Genomic DNA, 16,830 nt, shown 5'->3' with positions numbered 1-16,830 from the left:
TTGACTTACTACTTTATAGATCTTTATCAATAAAGGAAATAACAGTTGTGTAATAAGAGTAGATAAAGGGTGTGTTTTAATCTTGGAATAATTATGATTTCCAGTTTTTGGCATTCTCATTCAAATACGTAGTACTTGTTAGATGAAGTATGAATGTTTATGCAATGTGTCGATTATAGTTGGCCCTCCTCTACATCCAAGGATTCAACTAACCAAGAGTTGAAAATAGTCCACAAAAAAATTCCAGAAAGTTCCAAAAAGCAAAAGTTGAAATTGCCACAAGCTTTCAACTCTTTACATAGCATTTACATTGTATTTACAACCATTTACATTGTATTAGGTATTTTAAATAATCTAGAGATGATTTAAAGTATACAGGAGGATGTGCGTAGGTTATAATCAAATACTACCCCATTTTATATAAGGGACTTGAGCATCCGCAGATTTTGGTATCTGCAGGGAGTACTGGAAGCAGTCTCCCACAGATACCAATGACTATACTTTTCCCCTAGAAATTTTTTCTCAAAAGACTTTTTTCAGATTTTTGTTATAGTCTTTTTGCCTTGTCCAGTTCATTCAATCCACAAAGATAAATTGGATCTTCTCCTTGTCAGGCATTGTGTCTCCTATGGATACTATATATATTATGTAAGTCTGAATTTTTCTTAATCCCAATGAAGAATTTCCCATGGTTTAGCCATTGTGTATAATCTGTGTTTTGAACTTTATTCTTCCAATCATTTTTATCATTTGAACATAGGATTTATTGTAAGGCCAGGTCTTTATTTTTATGTCTAGAGACCCTACCTGCTTATAAAAAATAAGATAAGAAAGGCAAAAAAAAAAAAATCATTGAACTAAAATGCAGTGCTGAACTTACTTGTTTTCATTATTAAATATAATAGATGATCTCCTAAGATTGTACATGCTCATTTATTTGCCAGTCTCAATGCAAGACCAAGGTATTTATCAATATTTTTTATTGTTTAGTATGGGAATGCTGCTCGGAGTTCTTCATTATTTTTCTTGTATGAACTATACCTGTGATTCCTCCTTTGATATGTCCAAGTTTTCTTTAAAATAGAACAAAAACTTGTTTGGACATCTCCAGTTTACTTCCTCTTTACACATACTCACTGACATCTGTGTCACCCTGAATGCTTAGGGCATGGACTATTTTCTGGTGTATCTACAAATTTCTCTTCCTATCAGTTGAGTAGAACTGAGTTTTCCTTACTAAGAGTCATAAAGAATTGTTTCAAGGAAGTAGAAATTGTTTTAGAGAACTTCTGTATTCAGATTAATTTGTCTTTTACCTTTCAATAATTAACTGTGTTAGTAATGATTAGGTACAAATTGTAAGCATTTCATCTAATTGACTATAATTATATTTTCACCTAAGTTGGTATAATTACATTTATACAACAAAATCTTTTCCTTTGTTTTACTGTCTTGTGTTGTATGTAATTTGTACAAATGAGCTTATTTAAAACTTCTATATGTAAAAGTTTGTTGGAAGGAAGTTTGATCCCTAAAATTTTCTTAATGCATCTTTTAAAATTTAATCATCCTCTTAGAAATCATTAGTAAGTAGGAGGACTTTTACCAAAAGTGGTACTACAAAGAATATTTGACAAGTCTCCACCATTTAACTTTGTTTTGTAATTTTAAAGGGATGAAATAGTAAGTTTTGGATGAGAATTGAAAAAGAAAAAAAATTTAATGGGGTTGATTGAGCATTTGGATTATGTCTTGATATAAACATAATAGTACCTACTATTTGACAGGTACTACTCTAAGTGATTTATATATTAATTCATATACGTCTCATAGTAAACTTTTGAAGTAGGTACTATTGTTGTCCTCATTTTCCAGAGGAAATTGTGGCACACAGGATGTTATATAATTGACCCAACGACAACCAGCCTACTGGCAGAACTGGATTAATCCCAGACAATCTGGCTCTAGAGTCTGTTCATGAAAAGGAATATAACAGTGTTAGAATTTATTTCAAATGCTGTTTATTTTGTAATTGTGATTTTACTCAATTGAATTGAATGGTTGCTAAACACATTTGTTTTTATCTCTTCTAGGAATGAAATTTAATGATTTTTCAACTCCACGTGCCTCACCCAGAATCTATCTTTAAGGCATGGACTCTGTCTTCTTAGAGCCAACTTTGTGTAGCCCCTTTATAATTCAATTCTTTGTTACTAGGCTTTTGAACTTTTTCCTAAACATGAGTGGGGAACAAAGGTTGGGTTGTCCTTGCGCTAACTTGCTGAGAAGAATAACTAGGCCTCCTTTTCAATAAAAACAGATGTTTTATGTACTTGAACTAGTTTATTGAGATAGTTTATAGCTCAAGTTAACAAAGCTGCCCGTACCTGGGATTAAATGACAAAAGTGTCTTCACACAATCATCTATTATTGGTAATGGCTCGGAATATGTATTTAAGAAAAACTTAAATCATGTCAGATAAGATTTTAGAAGTGTATTTGAGTCGCTCTGTTTCTTTCCATATATGGCTTAATAAACTGACCATATTTAGTCAGATATTTACAGTCAGCAAGTCATGTATCTTAATGTGCTGCATGTGTTAGCTTTTGATTCTCTTAGCAAGAATATTTTTATGGGCATGTCTGCCAGTTTATTGTGTATGCGTTGTAAACATTCAGGAGAACACTGAACAATTTACAGCACAAACTTGAGATTCCTTTATAATATATGTTCTACAACGATGTCTTTAGCATTTAATTTATATTTAAACATTTCAAAAACTTTTTACATTTAAACAAAATAAAGGCACAAGCACATTTAACATTAACTGCTTCAGGTATTTTTGTTGATGTTTCTTAAGTTATAGTGACTTAAAAACAAACATTTAAAATCAAAATCAGCAACATTTCATTTACTGGGGAATAGCTATTCCTAATGTTAACTTAATTTTTTCAAAGAGCCAGGGCAGTCACCTTCTTAAAATGGAGAAACTTTAAAAATTAACCATTTGTCCTGAGGATCTTTTATCTTCACTGTCAAAGAATTACTCATAAGATGGCAAATAAGACTCTGTTCTTGATCCTGCCTACCTTTATCCTCCCCATATGTGACTTTGCATCTTCATACACCAGGAAGTGTTTGTTACTTGTTCATATGTTAAGTTCAGGTGTAGAGCCTCCTCCAGGAAGTATTCCCTGACTACAACCATTCTTCTTTAGTTCTTCTCTTCTTGGCTTCCATGTTAAGAAGTGTGCAGCCATATAACTGTATTTATCATATTCATTTTGATATTTTTATTTACTTGTGTATTTGTCTTCCATACTAGATGATGAGCTTCTTGAGAACTCTCTATAACTGACTGAATAAAATACCACAAATGTCTTTGTCCTCCAAGTAGAATATACTGATTATAATTTAGTTTTAACCTTTCTCTTACTATTTTCATAGAAATCACTTCTCTACATTCTTTCCCTGAGTGCTTTTAGGTCCCATTATTTTAATTATTACCTTAATGCAGGTAATTCCCAAATAGATATTTTTATCCCACATTCATTTTTAAGCTCTAGATCTGCATATTCAGGTGGCTACTGGATATGCATCATTAGATAAGTATACAGACACCTATAATCAATTCAGCATATCCAAAACTAAAGTTATCTTTCTTCCTCCAACCTGCTTTTCAAACCTGTGGTATTTATTTTCATGAATGACCTCTCCCTGTCCCTCGCCCTTCATATCCAATCTTTAATTAAGCCTTGTACATTTTCTCCCAGATTTCTCTTAATATCCATTCTGAGTAACTGGTGTTGCTTAGTTCAGGCTCCTCTCTTCATACTACTTCCAGTAATCTTTCTGAAATACTGATCTGATCATGTCAACCCTCTGCTTTTAAACTCTGAATAGGTTTTTCAAACATCATCTACCTGAAATTCTACAGTGTTTTCTCCTACTTACTCCTACTGCTGAATTGAGCCACTATTACTGATGGGAGTGTAGCAGGTTTTCTTGATGAGTAGGAGTAGAAAGTTAGGTTGAAAACCACCTCTAATGTCAAATCCTGTCATCTTTGCATTATGTTCAGATTTTTTACCTGCAATATATTCAGACCTCTTACCACCTAGCTTTATTCTGTTTTATAACTTGCAGATACTATCTACCACTGGATGACTTTCTGTTCATTTATTCCATACATTTTTTAAGTCATAGTCCATCTGCTCAGTGAAGTTCCTTCTAGTTGAATTGCGAGTTGAACAACTCCTATGTAATCTTCAAAACCTTGCTCAAATGTATTCTCCTTTATGGACTGTCTTAATCACAAGATCTCTTTATGTTCCCAATGATATTTTAGTACTTTCTACCCACTGCTATTATACCCTTACCTAATCATTGTTGTTTATGGACTAGCCTCCTATACTAATGTGATCTTTTCCCTTCCTTGTATTTCTAGGGCCTTAGCATATATAATTCTAAGCATATATAATATGAGGAATAGCCAGAGAAATTAGGGATGCTTAGCCTATAAAAGAATATGTGAGAATTTGGGCAGCGGAGAGAACTCATAATATTTAAAGATTATCAGTTAAAAGAGAGATTCTATTTGATACATGGAGCCTCGGGAGGCAGGGGATAGAAATTAAAGGAAGACCTGTTTTAGCATATGCAATTTAGAGAAAGATAAAGTGTTTTATACTGGAGATAATATACAGTAGGCTTTTAATACATGGTAGCCTATTTTTTTCTTTTTCTTTTTTTTTAAATGAGGTATAATTTGCATACAATGAAGTATACAGCATATAATTCAGTGAATTTTTACATATATATATGCCTATGTAAAAAATCAGAGAGCTAGGGAACATTTCCAGTCTTCCAAAAAGCTCCCTCCTGCCCCTCCTATTATTCCCCACAAATTTACCAGGATTCTGAGCTTTATAACCAGGGATTAGTTTTTCCTGGAAACTTACAGTTTGTATCCTTTGTGTCTGCTTTTTTTCGCTCACGTATTATGTCTGCAGGGATTACCCATGTTGTTGAAGGTAGCATTAGTTTGTTCTTCTTGTTTGTTGTTCTTTTTTCATTGATGTATAGGATTCTATTACATGAGTAGACTCTCCCCATACACACATGCATCCCACCCCATTTATTTATCAATTCTATATAGCTTTAGTAGATACTGTCAAATGGTTTTCTGAAGGGGTTATATGAATTTTACACTTTTATCAGCAATTGGTTGTTTCTCCATATCCATACAGTAGATTTAATATTTTTCATTTAAGAATCAAGGCTTAGATTTTCTTTTTATGTAAACACTGCCTATTCATTGTACACATTTTGAAAATATAGAAAAATTTAAAGAATAAAAATTATTCATAGTCACACAACCAATGATAATGACTATTAACTTATATATTCTTCTAGTCTTTTGTGTAGTTTTTAAAGTAAAATTAGAATCATATTAGGCAAACTGTTTTGTATCCTTTTTTAAAAACTTAATATATTGTGAGCATTTCCCATATATCTTTATTATAATTTCTTGTTTTGACGTTTTTCTCCATTTTTAAAAAACAATAATCATATTTGTATTAAAAAACATTTATCAGGTAGAGTTTGTTTTTTGTTTTTGTTTTTTTTTTGCGGTACATGGGCCTCTCACTGCTGTGGCCTCTCCCGTTGCGGAGCACAGGCTCCAGACGCGCAGGCTTAGCAGCCATGGCTCACGAGCCCAGCTGCTCTGCGGCATGTGGGATCTTCCCGGACCGGGGCACAAACCCATGTCCCCTGCATCGGCAGGCGGACTCTCAACCACTGCGCCACCAGGGAAGCCCCGAGTTTTTTATTTTTATATCAATGATAAAATCAGAATACTGTTTTGGAGCCTGTAGGAATTAAAAGAGGTTGAGAGAGAGAATACAATTTAATATCTTTTCTCAAGGAAAATTAATGCTTAAACTTATAAATAGATCTAATATTATTTCAAGCCACTGTGAGTCATTAGCTATCTCAAATAACATTTTATAAACTACTTCATAATACAGTAGAATTTTGATGTTTCTTGTTATTAGATAGCTGTGGTTCTCAAATCTCTCCTACCCTTTAACCACTGCTCCTTGAAAAAACAGACTCTTTTCCCAAGCAGTATATATTTAAACTTTATATGAATGTTGTTTATCTATACTCATTTACCATTTGCTATGTGTACTGTTTGGGCACTTTGAGATCTTGCCTTCAGATTGCCTGTAACTTGTTCCAAAGGGAAGAATCTTGGATATATAAGAATGTTAAATATGTTAGGGAATCTTAGAGATATGTAACCCACCAGCTTCTTTCCTCCACTTGAAAGACAGAGCCCAAAAAGTTTAAATTACTTGTTCACAGCTATAAAATCTGTGGCAGAGCCAGAACTAGAGCCTACAGCCAAACACTTGTCAGTGTTTTTCCACTTTAGGTGTAAAGTACTTTGTCCTTAGTGCTTTTCCTGACACCAACTTTGTCATTTTTCCCCCCTAGGAAAAAGCTACTAAAACTGTTTTCTTTTGCTTCTGTGATAGGTAAAGGAAAATTGGTTTTATTTATACAGCAAGCACTTATTAAGTGCCTAGAGTGTATGATATCCTGTTTCAGAGACTGCAAAATAGGTGAGAAATAGTTGGTGAAATAGGAACATCTGTGGATATGGTGTTAAGTGTGGAAAGAGCTTATTTTTTGGAATCTGAACATCTGTGATAGAATCTCAGCTCTATCATTTCCCATCTCTGTGGCTTATTCAGGCTACTTGATCTCTTTGAATCTTAGCTTTCTTGTTCATTTATTCATTTATTGAGCCCCTACCACGTGCAAAGAATGGTAAAAGGTGCTGGGGATACAGCAAAATTCCCATTCTCATGGGGGATTTTGTGAGGATAATATATACAAATCAGTAAAATAGATAAAGCACCAATCATACTACTTGGCACAAAGTAAGCATTGAAAAAGTTCCCTTCTTATTTACTATAGGCTGCGGTTCTCAAAATGCTTCATCTCAGGACCCCTTTATACTCTTAAAAATTATGAAGGACTTCAAAGAGCTTTGTTTCTGTGGGTTGTATATATTAATATTTACAGTACTAGAGGTTAAAACAGAGGACTCTATATATTTATTAATTCATTTTTAAATGAATTAAAGCAATACTTTACCCATGTTATATAAATGGCATTTTTTAATTAAAATAACTAATTCATTTACTCCTGAAAGCTTGAATTTTATCATTGGCAACAAATACTGTTAGTTTTTTTGACAGATTTTGTTCATTTTCAAGAAAATTTCTGCCAACATCCAAGTTAGACTAACTATAGTTTGCCATTTAAGTAAAAATATATTCCATAATGGCCTATATGGGAAAAGAATATTTAAAAAAGAGTGGATATATGGATATGTATAACAGATTCACTTTGCTGTACACCTGAAACTAACACAGCATTGTAAATCAACTATACCCCAATAAAAATTTTTTAAAAAAATGATGTTCCATGGAAAAAGTGGCTAGATCAGCTTGCAAATTAATTGCACAAGTGTTTTTCCTCAGGGCAGTCATTATACTTGGAAGAAATGCTTTATTCATGCTTCCTGTCTTGTTCCACAGAGTATTTAAAAGATGTATATTCAAGAGTCAAAATTTAATAAAATTTAGTTTTTACTGCATTGTCAAGGACATTCATAAGTAAAAATAGCTTGGGAAAGAAAAAAAACCTGTGAGTGCAGAGTGGTGAATACAGGGACAGTAAAGTGCTGTGCTTTTGTTTGTTTGTTTGTTTGTTTTGCCACTGCCTTGATATATTCTTAGACAGAAACATATTTACCACTAGTGCTTTTGCATACTCAAGTGCACATGTCAACACAGTGAAAAGGGAAATACCATCTTAGTATTACTTTGGAAATAGTTTTGACCTTGTCACCTCCCTGAAGGGATCCCACTCCCTAAACAGACCACAGTTTGGGAACCACTGCTATAGAGGATATTATTGGTACTTAATTATAATGTTTTGATTGTTTCCATGTTGACATGTACTTGTTTTCCTCATGGGGTTGGCATAAAAAGTCTAGTCACATACAGTATTATATGAGTATCTAAGTAATAAGGACTATTAAAATTTAGGTAGTACCATTGGCCTACTTCATAGCAGTACAATCAAGATGGCAAGAGACTACCTTATAGAAAATATGTTATAAAAGCTTCAAAATAAGAATTTTATTCTACTGATGTGTTGTTGGGAGTACTGATTCAAAAATTTTCTAATCCTGCTTTCTATTTTGTTTTTAGGCTTGCATTGATGACAATGTTGATATGGTGAAGTTTCTGGTAGAAAATGGAGCAAATATTAATCAACCTGATAACGAAGGCTGGATACCACTACATGCAGCTGCTTCTTGTGGATATCTTGATATTGCAGAGTAAGCTAGTTCTGTGTTTGTTTTTATCCAAATACTATTTAGAGACTTGAGATTTTATAGAAATTGTTGTTATAGATAAATGAGTGAACTCTTACATTACCTTAATTCATAAAAATTATTCTTCCCAGGAAAGAGAGTAAGTAGATCATGGGAATCCAAATATAGTCTCTTGGTGTGAGATCATCTTCTTGTCTCCCTACCACCTTTGACTTTTGGTACTTTGAATTGATATGAGTAATTGTACACATTCTCCAGCCCCATCTCCTTTTCTTTTGAGTACACGTATTGTCAAATGATTCAGGGTTAATATTTAGCAATCTAGTATATCCCTGTGTAATCACGAATTGTTAGGGGAAATTAACAATAATTCTGAATTAGGTTACTTTGCTAAAGAAAGAATATGATACATAGTTCTCCAATTATTCAATATATTTATGCTTAGTTTTTATTAAGATTGTTTTCTAAAAACATGAAAATTTAGTGAAAATAGTCATTGTATTCTTAACTACCTTTAATAGGGGAGTACTTTCTGAGAAAATTTGATTCTTCAAAAATTTAACAAGGAAGTATACATATCCTGACAAAATAATTTTTTCATCGAATTATCTTATTTTTTCTTGTTGCTGTATATCCAGCACCGTAAACATTTTTATTGTCTATCTGCTCGCATCAAAGCTTATCAGCTAATAAATATTGAATATGGTAGTCCTACTCTGTGAATCTCTCTTAGTAAGTCTTCATAGTTTTATTTCTTTGTACATTTCACGCACACATACACTGCCTCCAGCCCCCATGTGTATTGGAGGTACAGTATACCAGTTTAAAGGAGAGGCCGTGTTTGGTGAAATGAAAAGTGCTCTGGGAATCAGAAAATCTGAGCTATTTGACTCTAACACTGAGTGCGCTACACCTTTTGATAATTTGTTTCCTCCTTCTGGGCTTTGATTTCTTTATGTGTAAAATGAAGGATTCTTTTTGCCATTGTAAATCAACAGTGGTTATTCATAATTTTAATTGTGGTTCTCTTTATTCCTTTCTGTTCTTTTCATGCTCAACAAAGGGCTTGGACTTCATCTTCATAGAAAAAAATAGCTAAGGTGCATTTATCTTCAGCTGTCCTTAAATATTTGGTACTTAGGCTCTTAAGTCAACTAATGTGGATTATGAAGGCTTCCTCCACCACTCTCAGCGGGTATGACCTTGGGCAAGTTGCTTAACTTTTATAATCATCTGCTTTCTCCTCTGTAGAACGGGAATAATATTTTCTAGGTTTGTTGTGAGGGTTAACTGAGATAACCCACCAAGTATAGTTCCTGGCACATAGGAAATACTCAGTGTGTATTAACTTTTGACCATTATCTTTTTTATCTTTTTGGGAAAATGAAAACCCAGCTTCTTTCTTCAGATGTGTAATCCTGTGTTTCCTTTTTAATTCATGCCTCTGAGTTTGAAAAGACAATAATAATTGTCCTGAATAATTTCCTCTTGTAGACTTGATTAACAACCCATTGTGTCAGTTGGGATGATTTTAGATGTAAGTAACAGCATCAAACTTAAACTGACCTAAAGAGAAAGGGTACTTGTTGTACAGGATAATACATAGTTTAGAGGAAGGGCATTCAGGTTTATTTATTAAGCTGCTCAGTGCTGTCATCAGGGCTTGGAGTCTTTCAGGTGTTTTCTTCTTCTGCCTTTCCCAAATATGGACTTTATTCTTAGCCTTGTCCCCTCCTGGTCACAAGATGATTGCCACAGCTCCTGAATTGTGTTTTTACATATGCACATCCAAGAGCAAAATAAAAAGTGGATGGGGAGTGGAAAGTATCTTCTCCATATTCTGTGACTATCAAGGAGGGAAATCTTCCCTAGAGAGCCCTCTGACTGCAGCATATTTCCCCTTAAGGGACTTATGTTGGCCTGGGCTTGGTAATTTGCCCATGTCTTTGCTGGGAGAAACAAGTATCTGGCATATTCAGTTTTCTTAATCCCAGGAAGTAAGTGTGAGGAGGGGTGAGCAGTCTGCTGCAGGTGTTAATAGTTTCAGTAGAGTAACTACAACTTTTCTTCCTTTTGGAAGGTGGGATACGGAATATATGTTTCATGGGACTTATACAAACAAACATGACCTATTTTGACCAAGGTTGACTTTAGTTTTGCTGATCTAACTACCTTTATATAGGCATTTATGGCATTAATGGCTGTGGTATAACTGAAGTATAATTGACTCTTGAACAACACAGGTTTGAACTGCGTGGTTCCACTTATACATGGATTTTTTTGAACAGTATATACTTCAGTACTAAGTGATCTGCAGTTGGTTGAATCCGCTGTTGTGGAACCAGGAATACTGAGGAACCATGGGTACAGGGGGTCTGCTTATGTGGAGGGCCAACTATAAGTTATTCACAGATTTTTAACTGCAGGGAAAGTCAGCACCCCTGACCCTCATGTTGCTCAAGGGTCAACTATATTTAAATTTATTGTTTTTTTGAACAAAATTAAAATTAAAAGAATGATGACTTTTCCTTTTTGGCTCTTTCTGCCCTCTGAGATTCTTTTTTTTAAATAATGATAATATTTTTATAAAAGACAGTTCAACTCTCGTATATACAGGGCTATTTGTTACGTGATGATTGCCTAAAACCCTTCTAAATGCATGATTATTTTCACCAGCATTATCTCTTTCAGTAATTAATTTCACTAATGAGGGAGAGAAGTTAATGAAATCCAAAATCCTAGTTTTCTTGGGTCTAGAAAACATACAGCATGGTGGCTTAAGAGGTAGAATGAAAGATACCTCCCAAATCAGAGCATTTATAGGATAAAGGAAGGCCCTATTAATAATGACGTAGAGACAACAGTTATAAACCATGGAAAATTGGGTCACTCTGCTAAGTGATGTGTTTGGAGTTAAATTTGTTTGCAAATCTTGGTTCTGCCATCCTCGACCTTTGTGCCCTTGGCTGAGCTACTTAGCCTCTATGATTAATATTATTTATAAAATGGGAATGATCCGGCTTCTTCCTAGCTCTTGTTTCTCATATTGCTTTCTACGTTTTTCACTCTGTCAATACTAGACCACTTGCAGTTCCCCAGCATTCCCTGCTGTTTCATATCATTGTGCCTTTGCTCATAGTGATTCATTTGCCTCATTTCTTTACTTGACCAGCTACTACCAGACTGCAGCAGACACAAGCTGCAGTTTGTGTTAGAATCACTTCTTCCAGAAACCCTCCTAATGTTCCTGGCTGATTCTTTTTTTTTTTTTTTTTTTTTTTTTTTTTTTTGCTGTACGTGGGCCTCTCACTGTTGTGGCCTCTCCCGTTGCGGAGCACAGGCTCCGGACGCACAGGCCCAGCGGCCATGGCTCACGGGCCCAGCCGCTCCGCAGCATATGGGATCCTCCCAGACCGGGGCACGAACCCGCATCCCCTGCATCGGCAGGCGGACTCTCAACCACTGCGCCACCAGGGAGGCCCCTGGCTGATTCTTCATCATCTCTAACATATCAGTTGTTTACATGCTTCTTTACCAACTACATTTTGCACAGCATAGTACTAATTCAACCCTGTTGCACTGAGAGGTAAAGCAAACAGTGACGCACAGATAGTTCACTATGAGGCTCTGTGGATGATTGGGTAGGATGCAGCGAGTTCTAAATGTTTGACCTCTATTGGAGACAGCAGAACAAAGAACGTGGGGTTGCAGTTTAGTTTCTCGACAAGTAACACTTTCACATCTGGTCTCTAGCCCAGCAAAAGCCAAGTGAATAGATGAATGAGAGCTCTTCATATTCTGGCTCAATTTTCTCACATTTTCACCAAAATAATTACTTTCAACATCTCCCTGCTATGAATAAGGTAGAAGTCTTAGGGAAAACCAAAAATAGAGATTGTTGAATAATGCCCCTTCGCCAGAGTGGATTAGAGGAAGAATAAATGAAGTGAGTTTGGGGAGCATAATGTTAAAGGTCAGTATATGCATTGTTTTACTATGTACTGATGGGTCACATATTGAAATGTATGCATTAACATTATTCTCTTCCTTTGGGGTGCTGAATTGACAGTGTTACGCTCTGAATCATGTCCCCACAAAATTCATATGTTGAAGGCCTAACCCCCAGAACCTTGGAATGTGACTGTATAGATGGAGATGATTAAATTGAAATGAGGCCCTTAGGGTGGGCCCTAATCCAATCTTACTGTATCTTTATAAGAGGAAATTTGGACACAAAAAGTGGCACCAGGGGCTTGCACACAGAGAGAAAAGACAAAGTAAGGACACTGTTAGAAGGTGGCCATCTGTAAGCCAAGGAGAGAAGTCTCAGAAGAAACCAAACCTGCCAACACCCTGATCTTGGTCTTCCAGCCTCTAGAACTATGAGAAAATAAATTTCTATTGTTTAAGCCACTTTGTCTATGGTATTTTGTTATGGTAATACTAGCAAACTAATACAGGCAGTATAAAATTCTCACTGTCACATCAAGGTATTCTTCCCTAAAAGTTGTAGTTTGATGTCATTGGGCTATGGACTAGAAGTAAAATTGGACATACTAGAACTATGACTTCTGGACATACTAGAATGATTATGGAGCCCAAGAAATTATGTATTCAATTTATTCAATTTATTGTTCCAGTCTATAACAATCGGTTAATTATAACTCTAGCCATTAAGTCTAACTGAATTATATATTTAAATTATGTGCAAAACATTGAAAACCAAGTCCTCTGACTTGGCTTTCAATAACCAAGAAATAATAACAAATAAAATAAAGAAATAATAGATAAAAGAATAATGAGATGAAGAAATAATTAGATGAAGATATAGGAGTTTTACGATGGCAGCATTTAAGTTTTGTCTTTCTTTTTTATTAGCTGGAATATTTTTTAAAGGAAACTGCCTCATATCTACTATTTGGTTACCCCTTGTACAAGTTTTATAGGAAAACTGATTTTTAAAATAATGAGTTGGTTTACTAGTTACCTTCAAAAAGGACTAATTGATTTTTTTTGAGATCTAAATAACTTGAGCACATTCATTTAAACGTACTTGATGTATTTCAATCCATTGCAATTATTGCCCTTGTTAATTAGCAAATTATACCATCTTTGGTCTACAAGAGTCTCTTCATGTTGGCTTCTAAGACCTTGGGACATGACCAAATAAAGTGATCTTTAAAAGCTTCCTTGCTCTTTAGTAGTATAAAAATGTTCCAGACTCATCTTTTATATTTCCTGCCCTGGGTCTGGAATTGCCATTTCTCTAAGGAAACCTGTTCCTTGTAATGGGTGCTAGACGTGCTCATTGCTGCTGCATTGATCATTCTTTCAAATTCAAATTCAGCATCAGGTTGTCTTTCTTTAACCTCTTCTATCTTGTATCAATATTTCCTTTCTCCCCTACTTTATTGCCAAGAACTATAGAATTAAAATAACACATAATTACTAATTTGCTTCATCATATATTACATATACATTAGATTGCTTATAACAGTACCACAACAATAATGATTACTGAAAGCTGTTTGAAGTTTGGGGGTTTGTTTTTGGTTTTTTGGCAGGGGTGAGGGGGGTGACATTTCTTTTTGTCCTTATGGTATCCCACTTGGAATATACCATCAAATTACTGTGTGTGCTGAAGTCACTTGGAATAATTCTTTTCTGTGTGGTTATGCCACTAACTAGATATACCATTAAGTTCATTGTTTAAGTTTGTTTTTTGTTTAGTTTAATTTTGTTTTATAATTTACATAAAATACCAGGTTCTAATGGCAGTCCCTACTCTACCACCCTATTTCCTATGGGTAACATTTTAAAATTTTATATTTTATCCCAGTTTGTGTTTTAATATAAGTATTATTCCCCCTTTGCAGATAAATGAAAGACTATCATACACTATTTCTCCACTTTTCTTTTTTCATTTAACAGTCTTTCCTGGAGACCACTATATAGTGGGTTATAGAGCTATTTCTCATTGTTCTCTTCAGGTGTAGTATTTAGTACTCTATTGTGCAGTGTCATTGTAGTTTATTCAGCTTGTCCTTCTTGATGGGCCAGTGAATGTTATTCATTTGAATGACTGTAACTTTAGCCTTGGCAGTGTCTTTATTTTTCATATAAACAAAAATTCCTATGACTTATAAGAATAAAAAAATTATTTTGTATTTGAATAATAAAACTTAAATGATTTGTTTTATTAACATTTTGGTTATTGATGTGATTATTATCTCTTTTGTCTCTTTAATTTTGTCACTACATTTCTTTTTTAGGCTTCTGCCACAGATGTTTAAGGAACACTTTTATCTTGAGTAGCTTTAGTGTTTGTACTAAACTTTTTCAGTAGCACAGAAAATTAGCCCTGTGTTAGGCTAGCATTATGTAGTTTCATAGTATATAGAATGGAATGTTGATTAATTAGTACATTTAACCTATTTTTCTTCACGTTTGGAGTAGTTTTGAAGACATTGCTTAAGATTTCATATCATTATAATATACTGGTAGTGACATTCAGTGACATCTTCATGGTCTTATTTACAGCATGGAAAAAGTTTCATTAGCTTTGTTATTTGATCATTAAAGAATCAGCTATTTAAGGATATAATTTTTTAAAATATTTCTGGTGGCTTATCTATGGCATGGCTTCTTCACTATAACCTTTATTTCATAAACATACAACAGAATCCTCAAGATTTCTCTTGGCTTATCCTTCAGAATATATCCAGTATCTAACTGTTTCATCACCTCTTTCATTTCTCCCTGATCCTGGATGCTGTTCTTCACTGAAATTATTGCAGTTGGAGTCATTCTAACCATAACCATCCTCTTCCCCCCATCTGTTTTCTGCACAGCAGCCAGAATGATCCTTTTAAAATATTGCAAGTGGAATAACATCACATTTTTATTCAAAGCCCTTCACCCTCCAGTGGGTTTATAATGCATTTAGAAACCAGAGTTCTGGTGGCCTACAGGCTGTGGTTTGACCCTCTGTGACCTCTCTGGTATCATTTTCTCCACGTTCTCCAGGCTCTCTTTGTTGGCCAAACGGGTCCCCTTGCTGAGCCTTTAAACAAACTAGGCATCTTGCTTCATAGTCTGCACCTGCTGATTCCTCCGCCTGGAATTCAATAATGTTGTTATTTTTGGTAAAAGAATCAGAAATTCCTACCAATTTAAGAACTATATAAATTGCACCACCATGCCTATGAGAAACGTTATAATATTCCTGATATCAAGCTCAGAAATGAGACAACTCTACTTTAATCTTAACTCTGCTATTTAATTGCTATTAACTTTAGACAAATTACCAGCTTCTCTGAACCTCTGTTTCCTCATCTTTAAAATAGGAATGTTAACGCTTATCCCTATTCTATAAGATTATTGTGAAGATTAGATGAGATAGTGTTTATAAGACACTTGGCACAATCTATGGCATATATTTAGTTATCAGTAAAGTTAGCTGAATTAGTTGTTGTTATTCATAATTCTATTTTTGGTCACTACTTTTAGTGAAAAATAGCTAAGCTCTTGGTTCTCCTGGATTATTTAATAAAGAAAACTATCATCTGATCATTTGGTCTTAGAGCAGACCTAGCTAGATGAGAGGAGCAGGGGAGAGTGAAGTAGTCATTTGTCCTCTTTACTTTGATATGTGGGTATTTGAGCACCAAGAAGAGTTGGCAAATCCATGCATTTCGGTTATTTACATATTTCTTGTCAAGAATGATACATAGTTAGTGTAAAGCAGACTATATTTTGATTAGAAGTCTCAGAAGGTGAAACTGAATCTAAGATCCTTTGAAAATGCTAAAATTTTATTCACAAGATACTTATTTATATTTTGCTATAATAATAATGAGGTATATTTGCCCGAAACTAATATTCTCATATACATTCCTACTCAGTTTTTTTTTAACAACTCTATGGGCGTGTTCACTGTTATTTCCATTTCACAATCAGAACTGGACCCTCATTCTCAAGACTCAAATTCTGATGTTCTTTCTGTTCTATCACAACTGTCTCCTATAGTAGCGTTAGGCATTGTAAGATGTAAAAATGACTGCAACCGCTCCTAATCTTCAAGCTTTGACTTGCCAGTACTAGATAGAATAAATGGACGAAGAGATGTACAAGGAACACGGAGGAAGAAGTGATCAATTCTGTTTAGGCCATTCAGAGAAAGATTCCAGAGGAGGTGACATTAACTGTTATATTAAACAATGAGCAGGGTTTTTGCCTCTGGGAGTTGGGAGTTGTCTGAGAAAAGTCATGTTAGTCATGAATGGGAAATAATACATGGTTAAAGCTCTTTCAACTGGCCTCCACTCTATTAACTAACATTTGCCATTTCTTTGTTAAAACATATTGATTGATTCCCATAAAGTTGTTAAAACTGAACATTGCAACA

The 16,830-nt window shown here is 34.6% G+C and overlaps 1 protein-coding gene across 4 annotated transcripts in view; it reads left to right on the top strand.

Annotated features, from left to right (window-relative positions):
- PPP1R12A (protein phosphatase 1 regulatory subunit 12A) overlaps window positions 1-16,830 on the top strand; it is a 152,447-nt gene that overhangs the window by 51,053 nt on the left and 84,564 nt on the right. For all 4 annotated transcript variants that reach the window (XM_082634439.1, XM_082634438.1, XM_082634440.1 and 1 more), the window contains exon 2: window positions 8,296-8,426. In XM_082634439.1, the coding sequence (XP_082490565.1) occupies window positions 8,296-8,426 (131 nt within the window). The remainder of the gene's footprint in view (window positions 1-8,295; window positions 8,427-16,830) is intronic.

Source organism: Mesoplodon mirus (genome assembly GCF_964341445.2).
Source record: "Mesoplodon mirus genome assembly, chromosome: 11".
In the NCBI taxonomy this organism is placed as follows: Eukaryota; Metazoa; Chordata; class Mammalia; order Artiodactyla; family Ziphiidae; genus Mesoplodon; species Mesoplodon mirus.
The sequence above is the reverse complement of the archived record's forward strand: the minus strand, read 5'-3'. Positions and strand labels throughout refer to the sequence as shown.